Source organism: Panthera uncia, chromosome A2, assembly GCF_023721935.1.
Source record: "Panthera uncia isolate 11264 chromosome A2, Puncia_PCG_1.0, whole genome shotgun sequence".
In the NCBI taxonomy this organism is placed as follows: domain Eukaryota; kingdom Metazoa; phylum Chordata; class Mammalia; order Carnivora; family Felidae; genus Panthera; species Panthera uncia.
Window position 1 is genome coordinate 24,338,754 of NC_064816.1, and position 19,228 is coordinate 24,357,981.

Consider the following 19,228-nt stretch of genomic DNA (forward strand, 5'->3'; position numbering starts at 1 on the left):
CCACTTGGCCCCCTGGATTTTTCAATTACTGAGGTAATAAACTTTATTTTTGTATATGTCAAATTTTGCAACAGAATCAATTCTAAATGATACAGTGCCTTTCGTTGCTCAGCAATCTCTAAGTTCTTTTCCTTTTTTTACAGTGTCTGAAACCTCTCATAGTTTAGACCTGGCTCAAATGCTTCTTCATCCAATAAACAAACCCTGCTTTCCTGAGCTAGAAGAACTCTCTCCCTTTGAATTCCCAGAGCATTTTACAAGTTGATCTGCTATGACACATCCCTTACTCTATTATATTCGTGGTTGGTTTGTTTTTTCTTAGATACATAGCTTATCCCCCTGTAGGCTATTGGCAACTTGAAGGCAGGGCTTACGTTGTCATTGCCTTTTTATCTCACAAAGCACACAACAAGATGTTTTGGACAAAATGGGTCTCAGTTCACATTAGTTGAGAGAACAGATGAATCAATAAAATGAACTTTGTCTCTGAGCGAGCAGTGCACTGTGGGAAGAAGCCAGCTTTGCTTCCTGGGAGGAAGAGAACAAACCACTGCTGGAGATGTTGCAATAGTCCAAGCTACCAAATCAAGAAGAGGTAGAGAAAGAGGCGGGGCTTGACAAGGACACAAGCTAGGCAGATCCAGCACTGTGCGCAAGAAAGCTGTAAGAACCCAGAAGGCAAGTGTATAGAAAATTCCCTGGCTCACTCCAGGGCTTCATTTAGCCAAGAATGTCATGAGTGTCTGGGTCAGTGACTTGTACAGAGTTTCTGAATTAGCTACCATTTACTGGATGCTTAGTGCTTGCCAGGCATTGTGCTAAGCACTTGACATGCATCACCTCATTTAGTCCACAAAATAACTCCATGAGTTATTCCTCCCATTTTACAGACAAGGAAACTGGAGTGCAGAAAGATGAGTAATATCTTGCCCCAAGTCACACAGTCACTAAGTGTCAGATCCAGGATTTAACTGAGAGTATAACCAGTGTGTGAAACACTTAGAAAAAAAAAAATAAAAAGCACAAGAAGGAGAAAGGGAAGATAAATAGGGTAAATGGTGATAGAGAAATGAGGAAAAGACAGAAACTCCAGATGACTCATTTGCTTAATTAAGAAGCATTAGGAGATGAAGTCAAGACTCCAGGAGAGGGGGAGCCTGGGTGGCTCAGTTGGTTAAGTGTCTGACTTTGGCTCAGGTCATTGATCTCATGGTTTGTGGGTTCAAGCTCTGCATTGGGTTCTCTGGTGTCAGCACAGAGCGTGCTTCAGATCCTCTGTCTGCCCCCCCCCCCCCCCCGCCTCTCCTCTGCTTGTACTCTGTCTCTCTCAAAATAAATAAACCTTTAAAAAAAAGAGTCCAGGAGAAAGAAAGGTAAGAGGAAAACTGAATGGCTTCTCTAAGGGTAAGAGGACAATGGGGACAGATCCATTCAGAGGGAGGCATGTGGCGAAGGATGATAAAGGTGCCTGATAATAGAGTGAGGTCTTTCTTACTCATTCGAATGGAATGATTCCAAGGGAAAATCCAGATTTCAGGAAGTAGGGAGTTGGACATGAACTTCACATCAACAACAAAAGGAATTTGTCCTGGAGACTATCCCTGCTGGCACCATGCCAGGACCCCTCTGAAAGAACAAGGTAATGGCTCTTGAATGCCCTTCAGGAAGAAGCAGTATATGGAAAGTGCAAGCAGTTCCAAAAAAAGCTTGGGAAATGAACTGGAGTATAAAAAAAAAGGAAGACTGTGACAAGGGGAGGATATGATTAATTACAAGGCAAATGCCTTTTTTTTCTTTATTTTTTTTTTTAGTATTTATTTTTGAGAGAGAGAGACAGAGGGTGAGCAGGGGAGGGGCAGAAAGAGAGAGGGAGACACAGAATCCATAGAAGCCTCCAGGTTCTGAGCTGTCAGCACAGAGCCCAACACAGGGCTCGAACTCACAAGCCGTGAGATCATGACCTGAGCCAAAACTGGATGCTTAGCCGACTGAGCCACCAGGTGCCCCTAAGGCAAATGCTGTTGATAAGAGATGGGAAGAGGCAGGTCCACACAGGAGGAACTCTGAAGAAGACATGTTGTACATGTGGCCAGGATTCACCTAGTAGACACAGTTTACCTATCAAATTAGCAAAGATAAAAAACAACATATATCTGAGAAACAGGCCCTCTTATTCACTATTGTTGGGGATACAATTAAATAATTTTTCTGGCTGATTAGGTAATATCAAAACCCTAAAAATCAAAACCCTAAAATATCAAAAACCCTAAAAATATCCAAATGGAATTGATTACAGCATTAAAAGAATGAAGATCCACTGACCAAACAAATAAGGATTCACTGAACAAGAGGAATTTTTCTAGAAACGCAAGGATGATTTTCCACTTGGAAATCTAGTGAATAGTTCAATGCAATAATAAGCTAAAGAGGGGGAAAAAATCACATCATTAGCAATAAATGCTGAAAAGGCATTTGATAAAGTTCAACAATTTATGATTTTACCAAAGAACAGTCCACTTTTACTGAATTCTTACCACATACCATGGACTGTTACCCTATGAGGTAAAATTAAACATTTTATGGATGAGAAAACCATTATGTGGCAACTCTTCTAGAGCCTGAACACTGACAACCCCAATGTAGACTGTTTCTTTTGTTAAATGTAAAATCTATACAACCAGCTCCTATAAATTAATTTTTAAGAAATAGTTTAAAAGAAAAATGGGCCTAGGAAGGAGATGAAGGGGCGATTCATAGGAGAAAATACAAATGGTAAGCACACACACCAAAAGAAACACAAGCTCACCAGTTACCAAAAAATAAAAAAATAAAAATAAAAATAAAGCGAAGTAATAAGATATTATCAATCTATTCAATTGGTAAAAATTAAAAAGGGGTATATGAGAAAGCTTCTCTCTCCACATCCTCACAAGCACTGGCTATTTTATGATTAGCTTCTACAGTGAAACAAATAAAGCTCTTCTGTAATAAAAAGGCAACTAGGGACACCTGGGTGACTCAGTCGGTTAAGTGTCCACCTCTTGATTTTGGCTCAAGTCATGATCTCACTGTCGGTTGTGAGATCAAGCCCCAAGTCTGGTTCCGTGCTGGGTGTGGAGCCTGCTTGAGATCCGCCCGCTCTCTCTCTCTCTCTCTCTCTCTCTCTCTGCCCCTCCCCCCCCAAAAAAAGAAAAAAAAAGGCAACTTAACAGGGAAAGGTCATATACCTAATTTGAATTTCCAAAAAGTGTTTTTGGGGCTCTCCCCAACTCTCATAAATATTAACCCACATAAATATTAACCCCACATAAATATTAACCATACAATGGGGGCAAGCCAAGGAGCTAAGGAAGAGAAATAGTGCCCTGAACATCCTTTATATGTGTATTTTGGGATGGAGGGTGGAGACTTAAAAGCATTCAACGTTTCCCTGGTTTTATGAGATAAGGGATAAGAAGCATGAATTTTAAGACAGTGGCCAATTATTGGTAAATCCATATCTCAGGCTCTTTTTTGAGATTTACCCCCAGTATTAAAACTACAAGACCAAGTATGTGGTCTCAGAGAACCACAGACTTAGAACCTTTTTTTTTTTTTCCCATGTTTTGTTTATTTTTGAGAGGGAGAGCATGAGTAGGGGAGGGGCAGAGAGAGAGGGAAAGAGAAAATCCCAAGCAGGCTCTGTGCTGACAGCAGTGAGGCCAATGCGGGGCTTGAACTCATGAACTGTGAGATCATGACCTGAGCTGAAGTCAGACATTCAACCAACTGAGCCACCCAGGTGCCCCAAACTTAGAACATTAAAAAAATATGTCACATTTTACTTGGACTATGTAAAGTAAAATTTTAATTTTCTACTGAGTACTTTGAAATATGTATAATTTTTAACATTCTAAAATTTTGGTTAGATTACCATGAAACCACTAACCACATTCCATTCAACCCAGAGACACCGAAGTGACCAGAGTGTTTTCTAATCTCTCCCCAGTCAACCAAAAACTAAAATTACACACACACACACACACACACACACACACACACACAATCCTTTACCTGTAAAAAGTTCAACCGGGCTAGAAAATCTGTGATGTAACTTCCTAGGGGTTTAAGACTTGGATATGATCGTGCAGCCCATATTTCTGGAACCTTTCCAACAAGCAAACTGCCAGAGAGTGCCTCCAGTGCAGAATCCATTACGACCAAACCTTTGATAGCTTTTTCAAGGTTCCGTAGAGTATTGCGTATAGTTCTAATTAAACTGCAAAGAAAAGAATCACATTATCATTGTACATACGCTGGTAAATATCAACATACTGTTTTTCCAGAAAAAGAAATCTCACTCATGGCTTTATGGGAGTGTTTCCCCGAATGTACTCACCTCCCTCTTGGTAATGGAAGGTACTTTTAGGTGATACTTGGATGAACCTTTTTTTAAGTTTATTTATTTTGAAAGAGAGAGAGAGAGCATGAGAGAGGCAGAGAGAGGGGGAGAGAGAATCCTAAGCAGGCTCCACACTGTCAGTGCAGAGCCCGATGCAGGGTTTGAGCTCACAAACTGTGAGATCATGACTTGAGCCGATATCAAGAGTTGGATGCTTAACCGACTGAGCCACCCATGCACGCCTGGATGAAACTTTTTCATTTTAATCATTACGTAATACAGAAAATGGTACCAAACAGCATATCAAAATTGTTGTTTTCTGGGTGTTATGGCTTAAGACCAGGCTAATTTAAGCAGAGGATGATTTGGGGGAAAATATTAGGTAAATGATGGTCCAGATGGCATGAAAATATGGAAGAGTTATAAACGTGTAATGCAAAGGCTGACATTTGTGAAATGATGCATTAAAGCATAAAGCATATATTCACTGATATGCTTGCAAAGACTTTGCTTCTCACATAGGCCCAAACTGCTGAGAACACCATAAATATACCTGAAGTAAGGGTTTTAGGCTAGAAGCCTAAGCAACAGGAGATAATATGGTAGTACATATAAACATGTATGGTCTTTAAATAAAAAATACTGAACTAAGGCATCATAGTGTTTTAATATGTTTTTAAATGTCAGCAAATCCTGAAACCCAAATAAACTTGAAAACATCTTAGAAAATTCATGACCAAAACAATTTCTCCATCCCTTAAGCTGTATTGTACTGTAGAAAATTCAGTGAAAAAAATTCAAAGGGGCACCTGGGTGGCTTAGTCAGTTAAGGGTCTGACTCTTGATTTCAGCCCAGGTCATGATCTCATGGTTCATGAGTTTGAGCCCCATGTTAGGCTCTGTGCTAACAGTGTGGAACCTGCTTGGGATTCTTTTTTCCTCTCTCTCTCTGCCCCTCCCTCACTCTTCCTTTCTCTCTCTTTCTCCCTCTTTCAAGATACATAAATAAACATTTAAAAAATTCAAAGCAAAAATTTGTTTGCTATCATGGGGTACCTAATCAACCTAGGTTGGACTCAGGAAGAAAAGGGAGGGTGCATGTGTCACATGGTGGAACAATGACAAAAGAGGTAACTACATACAGGCTCAATTAATATTCATTTGGTCCTGAGTTCCTAAGGAGACTAGTAAAGGATGGATGAAAAATTATGATGAATGAATATTTTCACATAAATTTCACAAAAATAAATTCACGTGTAAGTAAAAATAGATCTCATTTCCATCATCATTTTTGCATTCTAAAGGATACCTCGCTTCTGTGGCGGAAGATGATACAACTTTAAAGAGTAGGAGTGGATCCTAAGAAAATGGCAGGTTTGGATAATTTTTTCTTAAAATTTTAATGTGTGTCTTTTTTTTTTTTTTATCAACTTGGTTTGGTTGTCTTCTGAACCCACAAGGGTAGAGATCCTTACTTGTTAAATCTTTCCATTTCTTGTACTAACACAGTATTCATGCTCTCTTCATAGCTCACAGGATACTTCAATAGTGCTGTTTCAATGTTGAAATCATTCGGTAGCTAAGAGAGTGGATTTGGAAGGTCACGTATTAGACTCAGAATGGATAATTCACTTCATTCAGCTGTCCTATCACTAATAGCTAACATGAGGCAGTTACTGTGGGCTGAGCATTGTGCTAGCTGCTTCCCATACATTATCTCATTTCACCTTTACCTTACACTCTCAGGTGGCCATTATCATCTCCATTATACAGATGAGGATATTCAAGTACAGTTAACCCCTGAACAGTGCAGGTTAGGGCACCGACTCCACACCCCCCCCCCCATATAGTCAAAACTCCATGTATAAATTCAACTCTCCAAAAACTTTTTTTTTAATGTTTTTATTTTTGAGACAGAGACAGATCACAAGCGGGAGAGGAGCAGAGAGCGGGAGACACAGAATCCAAAGCAGACTCCAGGCTCTGAGCTGTCAGCACAGAGCCTGATGCGGGGCTCGAACTCACAGACTGTGAGATCATGACCTGAGCTGAAGTTGGACGCTCAACCGACTGAGCCACACAGGCACCCCCAAAAACTTTTTTTAATTAAAAAAATTCTTTTTGATATTTGTTTATTTTTGAAAGAGAGACACACAGACAGAGCATGAGCAGGAAAGGCGCACAGAGAGAGGGAGACACAGAATCCGAAGCATGCTCCAGGCTCTGAGCTGTCAGCCCAGAGCCTGACGTGGGACTTGAACCCATGGACTGTGAGATCATGACCTGAGCTGAAGTTGGACACCCAACCGACTGAGCCACCCAGGTGCCCCTCCAAAAACTTAGTTACTAATAACCTACTATTGACTGGAAGCCTTACCACTAACATAAACAGTCAACACATATTTTGTATGTCATATGTATTCTATACTGTATTCTTGCAATAAAGGAAGCTAGAAAGAAAATATTAAGAACATCTTAAGGGAAGAAACATATTACCGTGCTGTATTTATAAAAATAAATTCACATGTAAGTGTATCTGTGCAGTTCAAACCTGTGTTGTTCAAGGGTCAACTGTACAGAGAGGTTAAATAACTGCCCAAGGGCACACAGCCAAAAGGTGATTTGTTTAAACCCACAGGTCTCTAACTGTAAAGCCCATGCTCTTTACTATAGGCTATGGCACTTTGCAGAAGATACAGATTTCTGAAAAGCCATGTGATTTCTTTTGTAAGCCAAATCTCATTTTCCACTGATAGAACAGATTTTCCATTTCATAACTGTTTTAGGGTTATGTTTTAGGGTTATTTTCAATCAGTTATTAAGTGGCTCCAAATAGCTTAGCTTACCCCACTTTCAAATAATTAATGTGTGACTGTAGCGGGGTTCCAGGTTATAGAGAGAGAAGACTATCAAGTGTCTGATTTCTTCAACGTTTTTTATTTATTTTTGGGACAGAGAGAGACAGAGCATGAACGGGGGAGGGGCAGAGAGAGAGGGAGACACAGAATCGGAAACAGGCTCCAGGCTCCGAGCCGTCAGCCCAGAGCCTGACGCGGGGCTCGAACTCACGGACCGCGAGATCGTGACCTGGCTGAAGTCGGACGCTTAACCGACTGCGCCACCCAGGCGCCCCTCAAGTGTCTGATTTCTATGAGGCACCTCAGAGATGCTTGAGAAGTGAAGGGGACTTTGGGACTGATAACCAAGTCTTAAGACACTGGAAGTCACACTCCTAAAAGGCAAAGAAGTTTCCCAATCAGGGAAGTTCTGAACAAAGAACTGAGCTGCCCAGAGTGTCTGTAGATGATGGTCCCTGAGCGGTGCAAAAGACTTACAATAATGTAAGTCACACTAGCTGCTGTCATTCAAGGACCCTTGATGTCAAATAAGTCCAAAATGCCACTGTTAGGTAACTTCCTGTTAGGGACCTTGTGAGAGCCACCATTCTTCAAGGGCCAGAACCACCACTCCCCATCCCCTGAGATAAACTGCAGAACCAGTAAGGGACCATGGGGGAGAGAGGCAAAGAGCAGAAGCAGCAGTCCAGGGACAGAGTGGGAGGAGGCTGGCTGGCTTTCACCCAAGGATTACAGCAGGGCAGCTCTCCTTTTTCTCCAGTGGCTGCAGCAACGTGTCCTGCGAGGAGGCTCTCCTTAAGGGGGGGGGGGGGGTGTGTGCTGTCCATGGGTCTTCAAGACAGATGGACTATGGGTCAGGCTCTGCTCTGTCAGAACACTTGACACTGAAATATGGGGACAATTATAGTATTTACCCCAGAGGGGAATCGTGAAGATCTGCACATGCGATCATAATCCTTCTAAAGTTCCCTTTATAGTTCCTTATGGAATTTAAGACACAGAAAAAAGGTGACAGGAAAGAGTATCATCCCACTCTACCTAGTAGGCTAAGTACTTCGAGCTATATTATGAAGGAAAAAAAAGGTGTAATTGCTAATTTAGTGCTGATCTTACCTCCCTGTGCCCCCTCACTCCCTAAGATACAGATTAAAAACTGTTCACTCCTTGAACCAGCAAATTCAGACCATTTCCTCCAGTTTTTAAAAAGTAGGTCTATTCATTATCTTTGGAAACAATAATAAGTCATATGTTCATTCGCTCATCCACAACTATAGTTGCTAAGAACTTACTATGTGCCATCATGCAAATCATTTTAAATTCATGTTTTGTTTTTGTTTTAGAGAGCGTATGTGCACACATGAGCAGGGGAGGAGCAGAGGGAGAGACAGAGAGAATCCTAAGCAGGCTCCATGCTCCACATGGGGCTCGATCCCACAACCCTGGGATCATCACCTTAGCCAAAATCGAGAGTCGGATGCTCAACTGAGTGAGCCACCCAGGCACCCCAAATTCATGATCTTTTAAATGTTCACAAGAACCTTATACAGTTGGTACTATAATCACCACTTTACAGATTTGGGAACTAATCCTCACAAAGGCAAAGTATCCCACTCAAGATCCTAATGCTGTTCAACCGGAGTGCTCAGATTGCCATTTCAGGACCACTTTAATTTACATTATAAGCATCAGATTCTAAACTAAACATCACCTTGTTGAGAATATCTTCAGTAATTTCTAATAGAATCTGGTCAGTACTTCCTGAGGATCTGGTCTGTTTGGAGCCTCCCTGGGTGAGAAGCAAGGACTCAAAGAGGACTTTGGTTTGATGCAGATCTTTGGAGATATCAACATTTTCATGTAATCCAAATATCTCAGGGTGTTGAGTAAATGGAAGTTTCTACCAGAAAACAGATGAAGAAAGAAGCATCACATTTTCACCAGATACATTAATTGAAAAGGTAAACACATGCAGCCCCAAAAGGGTTAAAAATCAACTACACATTAATCCACGAGACATCAAAATCTCCCAATTTTCAGTAATTTCTAGAAACAAAAGATACTGAAAGTTGATTGAAAACCATACTACTTGGCTAGCCCTCTATATTACAGGGGAACATTTCATTATTTGCTTTTAGAAAAATCACACTTAGGTCTAACCCCATTTTCAGTGACATCAGTTACCTTAATGAATTCAATGTACTCGTCGTAGGAGCCTTTGGGAGGTGCAAAATAGTTTCCACTGGGAGAAAACTTGTAATGAGGGTTTTCAATTATTTGTGGATTATAAAAGTCAGCCAGCATGGTTAAGAGGAGACGTCTGTCCCAATCATCTGTCACTCTTCCTCCATAGTTACATTCCCCAGTCAGGTAGGAGATGGCTTCAAATGGAATTGTGTTGTACTCATTTATAAATAACTGAAACAAAGAAAAAATGAAGTGAGAAAAACCTTAAAGTCTTTCACGTCATTTCCATTTTAAGATGAAATTAAATGTCAAGATGCATAGAGGTGGGGTTGAAAGAATTATCACCATGAGTTACCTTTGGATGGCTGGGATTGTTCGTGTTTATTTTAAATTACTTTGCTTATCTGCATCTTCCAATTTGGGGGGGGGGCAGGGTGGGAAATAAACATGTATTGCTTCTGTGATAAGAAAACTGTTTAACAAAAAAAGATGACATGAAAATTACCAAGTCTTTTTCATATGGATTTGGGTAATTTTCCCTTGTTTTAGGGTATTGGTTGTTAATTGGGGGCAATTTTGTCCCCAAGGGGACATTTGGCAATATCTGGGGACATTTTACATCTGTGGTTGGAGGTGTTACTGCCATCTAGTGGGCAGAAACTTGAGACACTGCTAAACAGTGCACAGGACAGCTGCCCACAAGTAAGGAGCTATCTGACCCCAAATGCCAAAAGCACCAAGGCCAAGAACCAGGTGCCTGGTTTTGGACACTGTTTGCAATGTGATAAAAACAAAGAAATTCCAAACTTTAGTGCCAAAGCCTGTTTCACACAACATGACACCATTTACAATAGTAATAAAAACTGGAACACCTGGCTGTCTCAGTCAGAAAAGCATCTGACTCTTGATCTCGGGGTTGTGAGTTTGAGCCCCAGTTGGGTATAGAGATTACTTACATAAATAAAACTTTAAAAAGTAATAAAAACTACTATTTGCATAGCTTTTATATTGTCTTGTTCATCTCCCAATAACCCTGTAAAGTAGGAAACTGAGTCTGGGAAATGTGAAGTGATATGAAGGCCTGAATTTATTTCTCCTTTACATTTTCCCACACATAGGAACTTTGGTATTATATGTATTGGGATGGTATAAGTTACTGGATGGGAGCTTTTTCTTGCCCCTGAAAATTACCTAATAGTGCAGGAATTATAGCAGAAATGGTACACAGTTAAGAAAAAATATCTCTAAATTATCCAGAGCCAACTTAAAAGAAGATATCAATCTTTTTTGGAGACTTCCATGTTTTCAGGAGGAAGAGAAGTATCAAGAGATATGAATAGGAGACAGACAGAGGGAAAGTACTCTTTGGGGGGGGGGCGCGTGGTGAAGAAGTAGGAACTCATTCCTTGGTTGTCTATCAACTTAGCCATCAGTTTCATTGATTAACCTTTTTGGAAGCAAGCAGTATTTTGCTGGTATGACTAGGTAAAGATGGTTTAAAGACTGCCCCCTCTCAAGTACCCTGTTCTTGAAGATATAAAAGATAGATTTAATCTATGCCTTCCAGCTCCAGTGTTGGGACCAGAAAGGTTGATGACACCAGAGGCTGCAGGCAGGGGCCTGGCCAGAAGGGGGAGAATTCTCAGTTGACTGGTTTTCTGCAGTAGAATGGTTTTAGCAAGACATTCTCCAAGCTTGCGCTCTATCTACTAAATTATTTTTAAAAAACAAACAAACCCAGTATTTAGAATCAATGTCATTTTATCATGTAATCGTGATTCTATAAGCACTAATTTCATCAGTTGTTCAGGGATTTTCAAATTGATACATTTGTTCTAGTTAAGGTTTCTGCCTTGTGTAAAAGAAAAAAGAGGGACACCTGGGTGGCTCAGTTGGTTGAGCATCTGATTTCATCTCAGGTCATGTTCTCATGGTTCATGAGTTTGAGCCCCACATCGGGCTCACTGCTGTTAGTGCAGAAACTGCTTCAGATCCTTTGTCCCCCTCTCTCTCTGCCCCTCTCCAACTCATGCTCGCTTTCTCTCTCAAAAATGAATAAACATTTATTTTAAAAAAGGAAGAGTTGATAAAATATCAGCAATTTCTATAAAAATTATTTGTTATGCTATAAATATGATTAAATATTCATACCCTTACAAAACCCCACCTAAGTAAAACCTAATAGCATCAAGTGGGTTTTATCAACACTTCCGGTTTCCCTTTACGAGGCTCCATGTCACAAAGGCTCTTGTCACAGCAAAGAAGCAGAAATATATTAATACTCCGGTTGTCCATCTGGATTACTATATTTAGTAAAATATGACAGAAATAATGGGAAAAGTATTGGGGTTGGAGAGACTGGAGTTCAAATCCTACCTCAATGGGCAAACTCATTTCTTAGCTTTGGTTTTCTCAAAAATAGGGATAATACCAACCTTAAAGGGGTGCTGTGAGGAAGAGAATTAATATAAGTAATGTGCCTAGTTCTAAGTCTGAGTCAGTAGGAATTTACAGCAGTTTTTTTTTTTTTTTTGCCGGGAGGGGGCCAGGGGCTGCTGACTATAAGAATAGATCACATTGTGAGTCTACAGAAACTGGAAAACCCTGCCACTCACTTTTCCAGCCTCTTTTATTTATTTTTTAAATGTTTATTTGTTTTTGAGAGTGTGAGCAGGGGAGGGACAGAGAGAGAGGGAGACACAGAATCTGATGCAGGCTCCAGGCTCTGAGTGGTCAGCACAGAGCCTGATGCAGGGCTTGAACTCACAGACCGCAAGATCATGACCTGAACCGAAGTCAGATGCTTAACCAACTGAGCCACCCAGGCACCCATTCCAGCCTCTTTCAGAGTTAAAGGTTAGGCCTGCAAGTTAGACGTTGAACTGGGGTTTAGAGGTCGAAAAAGCAGGAACAGCAAAGAATCTTTTTTTGATGACATCAGAGGGCCTGGAGTAGACCAGAGTCTGTGCAGCAGCTCTCTGAGCAGTGGTGTCTAATATTCAACCAGGGTTGAGGAGCTGCTATTACCAAGACATGGTGTGAATCTGGATATGAGTCTGGATGCCTGGGGTGGCCAGCCATCTTGGTGATTCTATGATCTACCCAAATATTCTTTTCATAAATTCCTTTTCTACTTAGAGCTAAATTGTAGCTTTGACTGAGCAGAGGAAGAGAGTAGAGAATAATAAGGACCTATAGAAAGCCAACACTTAAGGAAGGCACTGCAGAAAGACAGAAAGAACCAAGGTCCTTGATGGCAACACTTGCTGAATCAACCAACTCCAGAGCCTGTCCTTCCTCTGTACCTCTTTATTATGTGAGATGATAAGTTCCATTATGGCTTAAGCCAGTTCGAATCAGGTTTTCTGTTACTTGCAGCGGCAGAAATCCATAGAGATAGTGCTTCATAAACCATAGTTATAATTTTTACTACTATCTCCCACCTACTAGTGATGTTGGGAGGAGTAAGTTTATCTAAGCAAAGGGAATTGCCTAGGGCCTGACACACAGTGATCCTCCAGCAATGTTAATTCCTTTCTAATTTTACCTGTAGTTGTTGAATACTGATGCGTAAATCAGATTCATTAAATCCATATGGAATATTCCAACCAAGAGGACCAAATTTCTTTCTCTCTTGCACAAGGGCATGAAAAAAACAAACTCCAAACAGCAACTTCTCCCATGCCTTTAGTATAAAAATTATGCAACAAGAGAAAATTTTGATCAGATTTCCATTAGTAAAATGAGGGGAATCAACAGTATTTTTCATTATATGAGTCTATGATCATATATTTCTGCAAACTTCTATTTAAAAACAATGCATACTATAAAAACTATTAATCTTATGACTCAAAACCTCCAAAGCTAGACAAACTGCAATATTAAACTTGATTAAAATGCAAAAGTTCTACCATTTGCCAAAGTAGTAGCTACTAATACTTTGGTATTGTTCATAGATATTTACAACTTCAGTAGCTCAATGTTATCCTGTAGCCTCACTGGCATATGCTCACTACAAGTGAGTGAACATAGTCATTATGATAGGAATAAACCCGAATACGTAGTTCCTGATTTTATGACTTTCCATGTGGAGGTCACTTTTGAAACCCTTGTTTATGCTCTCCTGGCGTCTTCATATGTGTTGGTGCTCTGGAGGATGGCCATCCACCTCTATGAAGACCCCCTCCCCCACCGCCCCAAGTAAATTTCAAGTATGCTACCTTGATGTTTTAAGTTAGATCATTTCAAACATAGCTCCAAATGCAGTAAAAATCCTTCCAACTACCTTCATATGATGCAGTAGTAGAAATTATTTTTATAATATTAAAGTACAAGCACAGGGGCACCTGGGTAGCTTAGTTGTATAAGCATCAGACTTCTGCTCAGGTCAAGATCTCGTGATCTGCGGTCAGTGGGTTTGAGCCTGACATCGGGCTGTGTGCTGACCCCTCAGAGCCTGGAAGACTGCTTTGGATTCTGTGTCTCCCTCTCTCCGCCCCTACCCTGCTTATGCTCTCTCTCTCTCTCAAAATAATAAACATTAAATTTTTTTTTTAAAAAATACAAGTACACCATGGCATTACTGAATAACTATATTCCTGAAATGTACATAAATTAAAGCATATTTTAAATAATACTGAAAGAAAACTGTGGTGAAAGTTTTTTTTTAATGTTTATTTATTTTTGAGAGAGAGAGAGAGAGAGAGAGAGAATGCAAACAGGGAAGAGGCAGAGAGAGAGGGAGACATAGAATCCAAAGTAGGCTCCAGGCTCTGAGCTGTCAGTACAGAGCCCAATGTGGGGCCTCAAACTCACAGACCGTGAGATCATGACCTGAACTGAAGATAGACGCTTAACTGAGCCACCCAGGTGCCCCTGTGGTGAAACATTTAATAGGGGAAACCTTTTGGCAATGAGAGCAATAACCTAATTTATGTGTATTTCCCACATATTTTCACACAATGGAGTTTTTCTTAAGGAAGTCATAATCCCTCCACATTTTTGGTCTGTGCTTATGGGCCAGAAACAGTCCTGTGGTATGAGAGAAATCTTGGGATTTCTTGCAGGAGCTCAAACCCTAGATGGGGATCAGACATCATACCACCGTTTCCATTTTATTAAGCTCTTTTCCTAGCTAAAACACCAAATATCCTCCTTTTCTCCCAGACTTTCAAATAAATTTATTGCTCAGAACTAGGGGCATGCAGAAGGTATGAAGCAGAGAGAAACTAGCTGGCTTACAAAGAATTCAATTCTTTATTTTCAATTCTATTATTTTTCTAGCTCAAATAGGCCAGTGTGATAAATGGCATGTTGGGGTGAGGGCAGGGAATCAATTTTCCTTAGTATTGACGTTTCCTTCCATGTGCAGAGACCTCAGTGTAACACTTCTGAATTTTCCCCATCCTTGCATTAATCACTGCAAGAGAAGGGACCTATCTGGTTGATAAATTTGGGAAAAGTTAACCAGATATGCTCTGCTCAGCTTTTCCCTCTTCGTCTTAGAAGTGAGCTTCCCTTGGGGAAGAAAATGTTCCTCTGTTCTCACTGAGGGTGGATAAGTCTGTTTAATTCTATTCAGTGATGCCCCATTTGTTCACAGGTGTCTACTACATCTTCCAACCTAGTCTATATCAGTAACTAAGGTTAAAATTTGGTTCCCTTGAGGTGCCTGGTGGCTCAGTCGGTTAAGCGTCCAACTCTTGATTTCAGCTCAGGTCAAGATCTCACGGTTGGTAGGACTGGGCCCCACTTGGGATTCTCTCTCTCTCCCTCTCTCTCTGCCTCTCCCCCACTAACGTGCATGCACATGCTTTTTCTCTCTCTCTCTCACTCTCAAAATAAACTTAAAAAAAAATGGTTCCCTTATGTTTATACTTTTTCCTGTTTCTTAGTGGTTAAGAATGAAAAAAAAAGGTTGATATTTATTTACTAGGACTCCTAAGTCTCCAATACCATGTGCAAATTACATGAGCACACTGGAAAGCATTATTAATATGTCAAAACAGTATCACTAGAATTTAAGTTCCATGATGGCAGATTTGTGGGGAGGTGTTTTATTTTATTCTCACTGCTTTATATCTAGTACCTGGGAAAGCACCTAACACACATTTTGTGGAAAGAAAGAATAAATGATATGAAAATAGATTGCTACTCTTGGGTCTTAAACTCATTATTGGATTTTGGTGTACTAACTAAGATATGTTCATTCAGTCAACAAGCATTTATTTAAATGTCTACTCTGTGGGAAGCAGAGCACAAACTTCTGGGAAGAAAATGATGAACAAGATAGGTACAATATCAGTCTTCTCAGAAAATGCCAAAGTTTAACTTTATTAAAGATTTATATTACCATATTTTCTCACTTTAAAAACACATTTGAAAAGCTCCAGAAGCTGAACATTACCAGTTCCTTTCCCTGGCATCCACTGAAAAACTGAGAATCAGAAACGGGATCAGTGAGATATGATTGGAGGAGATTTAGCCGAAGACCTGTGGGAGGCTCATTAGTCATTTTTACTCCATTCTGTAGGATGGTTACTGGGAACTAAAGACAGAATAAACAGAGCATTACACAAGATAAGCAGCTTGAATCCCCCAAATTCAAACACTAGTTGGTTAAAAGTGCGTATGAAAGAGGACTCCAGAAATATATATTTTTAAATTTATTTATTTATTTTGAGAGAGAAAGAGGTGGGGTAGGGAGGGGCAGGCAGAGGGAGAGACAGAGTCCCAAGCAGGCTCTGTGCTGACAGCACAGAGCCTGATGCAGGGCTCCATCTCACGAACTATGAGATCATGACCAGAGCTGTAATCAAGAGTCAGATGCTTAACCACCTGTGCCACCCAGGCGTCCCACTCTAGAAATATTTTTTAAGACCTCTTAAGGTTAAGCATTTAAGGCTTGATTAAGATACACAACGTTGGGTGCCTGGGTGACTCAGTCGGTTGAGCGACCAACTTCAGCTCAGGTCATGATCTCGCTGTCTATGAATTCAAGCCCCACGTTGGGCTCTGTGCTGACAGCTCAGAGCCTGGAGTCTGCTTCAGATTCTGTGTTTCCCGCTTACCCTGCCCCTCCCCCACTCATGTTCTGTCTCTCTGTCAAAAATAAATAAACATTAAAAAAATAGAAAATAAAAAAATATATACAACGTAGGGGTGCCTGGGTGGCTCAATTAAGTGGGCAACTCTTGATTTCAGTTCAGGTCATGATCCTAGGGTCATGGGATTGAGCCCTGTGTTGGGCTCTACTGGGCGTGGAGCCTGTTTAAGATTCTCTCTCTCTCTCTCTCTCTCTCTCTCTCTCTCTCTCTCTCTCCCCCTCCCCCACTTGTGCCCCACTTGCACATGCTTTCTCTCTAAAGTAAATAAATAAATAAACTTGGCAACTTGTACAGAGCATACTGTGTGTTTAAAAAAAAAAAAGTTACATGGGTGCCTGGATGGCTCAGTTGGTTAATCATCAGACTTTGGCTTGGATCATGATCTCACAGTTCATGGGTTTGAGCCCCACGTTGGACTCTGTGCTGACAGCTCAGAGCCTGGAACCTGTTTCAGATTCTGTGTCTCCCTCTCTTTCTCCCCTACTCCCACTCTGTCTCTCAAAAAATAAACTTAAAAAAAGAAACTTACACAATGTAAGAGATGACTAAATATACGTACTAAACTCCACATGAAATAAACATACTTTTGGAGAAGGATAACTTGTGAGCCAAAGCCTAAAGGACGGATTACAGACTTCAGGAGTAAAATCTTCACATATTTTTTCCAATACAGGCATCCAGGAGACAGCGAGGTGACAATTCTGTAGGCACACCCAAGTTCCTTCTTCTACCGCTGCTTTAATCATTTTTGTTGCAACTGGTCCTTGTCCTTGTCCCAGTGAAATAGCATGAAATTTATTTCCAGACATCGCTTTATCATTTGCAAATTTCAGCAGGCCTAAGAGAGCACAAAACATAGTTCCACTGCTTACTGTAAAATCATGAAATATACCTTATGTTTCAGTGTGCAGGCACATAACTGGAAGATTCCAGTTGCTTTTCCTTACATATACCAGATTTACTAACTGATCTACGATCATGTAAGAAATGGACATTGAGCAAAATGGATCATTTATAAGTTCCTAAAAGTTTGCAGGAGGTAGACTTACTGGCCATGGGATCTGCTCCTGGAGAGAGCACAAAAATTAAAGGAATGGTACAGTTTGAGTCCAAATAACTCTTTGTCAAATCAAATGGTGGAGGCTCCACAAACTTTTTCCCCAGTTTATCAGTTACATAATTTGTTATAGCTGGAGTTATCTGTTAAAGAGACAAAGATATGATCTTTAGGTTAATTTTCATTTCACATAACAATTTTGATTATTACTGGAAATCAACAAAGAGTACAATTTGAGTCTAATGGTCAGGAAAAGCATGAAACATATCATGAAATGCAAATTTTTCTAATACATAAAAGATACCTATCAACTGATAGGACAAGACTAACAATCCCAAAGAAAAATGGGCAGAGAAGATGAACAGTTAATTGAAATCATTCTGTACAGCAAAAACTGCAAAATGTTCCCATTTCTCTCCTTTTGGTGATACAACCTCAAGTTTTCCCAACTTTTCTTGTACCTAGATGTGGCTGTGTGACTAAGTTTTGGCCAGAGGGATACAAGTAGAAGTTATATATGGAGCTTCCAGAACATATTTTTTTTATAAAGAGCAGTTTTATAAAAAGGCCCCCCTCTTTTGGGGGCGCCTAGGTGGCTCAGTCGGTTAAGCAGCTGACTCTTGATTTCAGCTCAGGTCATGATCTCAGTTTTGCAAGTTCCAGCCCCATGTTGGGCTCTGTGCTGGCTGTGGTGCCTGCTTAAGATAACCTCTCCCACTCACTCCCTGCCCCTGCCCCGCTCTTGTGCTCTCTCAAAATAAATAAGCATTAAAAAAAAAAATGCTCTCTTTTGCTTTTCAACAGATGAGGTATTTATGAGCCAGCTTCAATCTCGCTGATGAGGACCACATTCTAGGGGACTTTACTAGCATGAAAGAAAGAACTTGAATGTCTGGATGATCTCAAAAACAGACCTGCCCTGCCAGTCCTCAGGCATTTGCTCTGGGCTTACTTAAGAGAGACAGACAGATTAACTTCTATTTTATTTAAGCTACTGTATTTTAGGTCTCTTTGTTACAGTGGCCTAGTCTATACCGTAACACTCATAATAAAAAAATACAAATTATAACTATACTTAAATGCCATTTTTTGCCTTTCAGATGGTTATGTTAAGGGACAAAGATAGTCTCTGTGTATTGACCCTTAGATTGTTTCCTTCTTCATAGCAGGCTGAAACCTATTAATTCAAAAGCCCACTGACACCAAACTAAAATTTTTAGATATTCAATTATTGTAAACATAGCCCAAATAAGCAGATTTTTAGCCATTTACAGCCTATTTGCACCCAACATCTGCTAGCTATGGTAAATCCTAGGATATAAAGACCCCCAGCCACTGTAGCCCTTCAGAGCTCTGATCCAGGGACTCCAAACCATAGTGCTGTTGATAAATGCTACCAAGACCCCATACAAGCCTCTTCTCCCTTCCCCCAAGGGAGTTTCTTTGCCGTCTTCCTCTTTGGAGTTGTGGGACCCCCACCCCCCAAATCCCAGCATCTGGAGAGACTCCCGCTATGAGGGGCTTCCACCTCTCAGCATGCAAACCTGTTCCAGCATCGTCCAGCATAGCTCTTGTATGCTACTGCCACCTTACGTCCATGTCTTTTCCCAGATCGGTCCCCAGATTCCTCAACTCCCTTGCA

At 40.6% G+C, this 19,228-nt stretch overlaps 1 protein-coding gene across 1 annotated transcript in view; it reads right to left on the reverse strand.

Moving 5' to 3' along the window:
- Positions 1 to 19,228, reverse strand: part of DNAH12 (dynein axonemal heavy chain 12) — a 217,434-nt gene that overhangs the window by 6,042 nt on the left and 192,164 nt on the right. Inside the window, exons 62-69 of the mRNA XM_049640747.1 lie at positions 17,579 to 17,729; positions 17,114 to 17,367; positions 15,830 to 15,970; positions 12,971 to 13,108; positions 9,421 to 9,654; positions 8,948 to 9,136; positions 5,857 to 5,960; positions 4,054 to 4,258 (exon numbers count right to left, since the gene is read on the reverse strand). Of these exons, the coding sequence (XP_049496704.1) occupies positions 4,054 to 4,258; positions 5,857 to 5,960; positions 8,948 to 9,136; positions 9,421 to 9,654; positions 12,971 to 13,108; positions 15,830 to 15,970; positions 17,114 to 17,367; positions 17,579 to 17,729 (1,416 nt within the window). The remainder of the gene's footprint in view (positions 1 to 4,053; positions 4,259 to 5,856; positions 5,961 to 8,947; positions 9,137 to 9,420; positions 9,655 to 12,970; positions 13,109 to 15,829; positions 15,971 to 17,113; positions 17,368 to 17,578; positions 17,730 to 19,228) is intronic.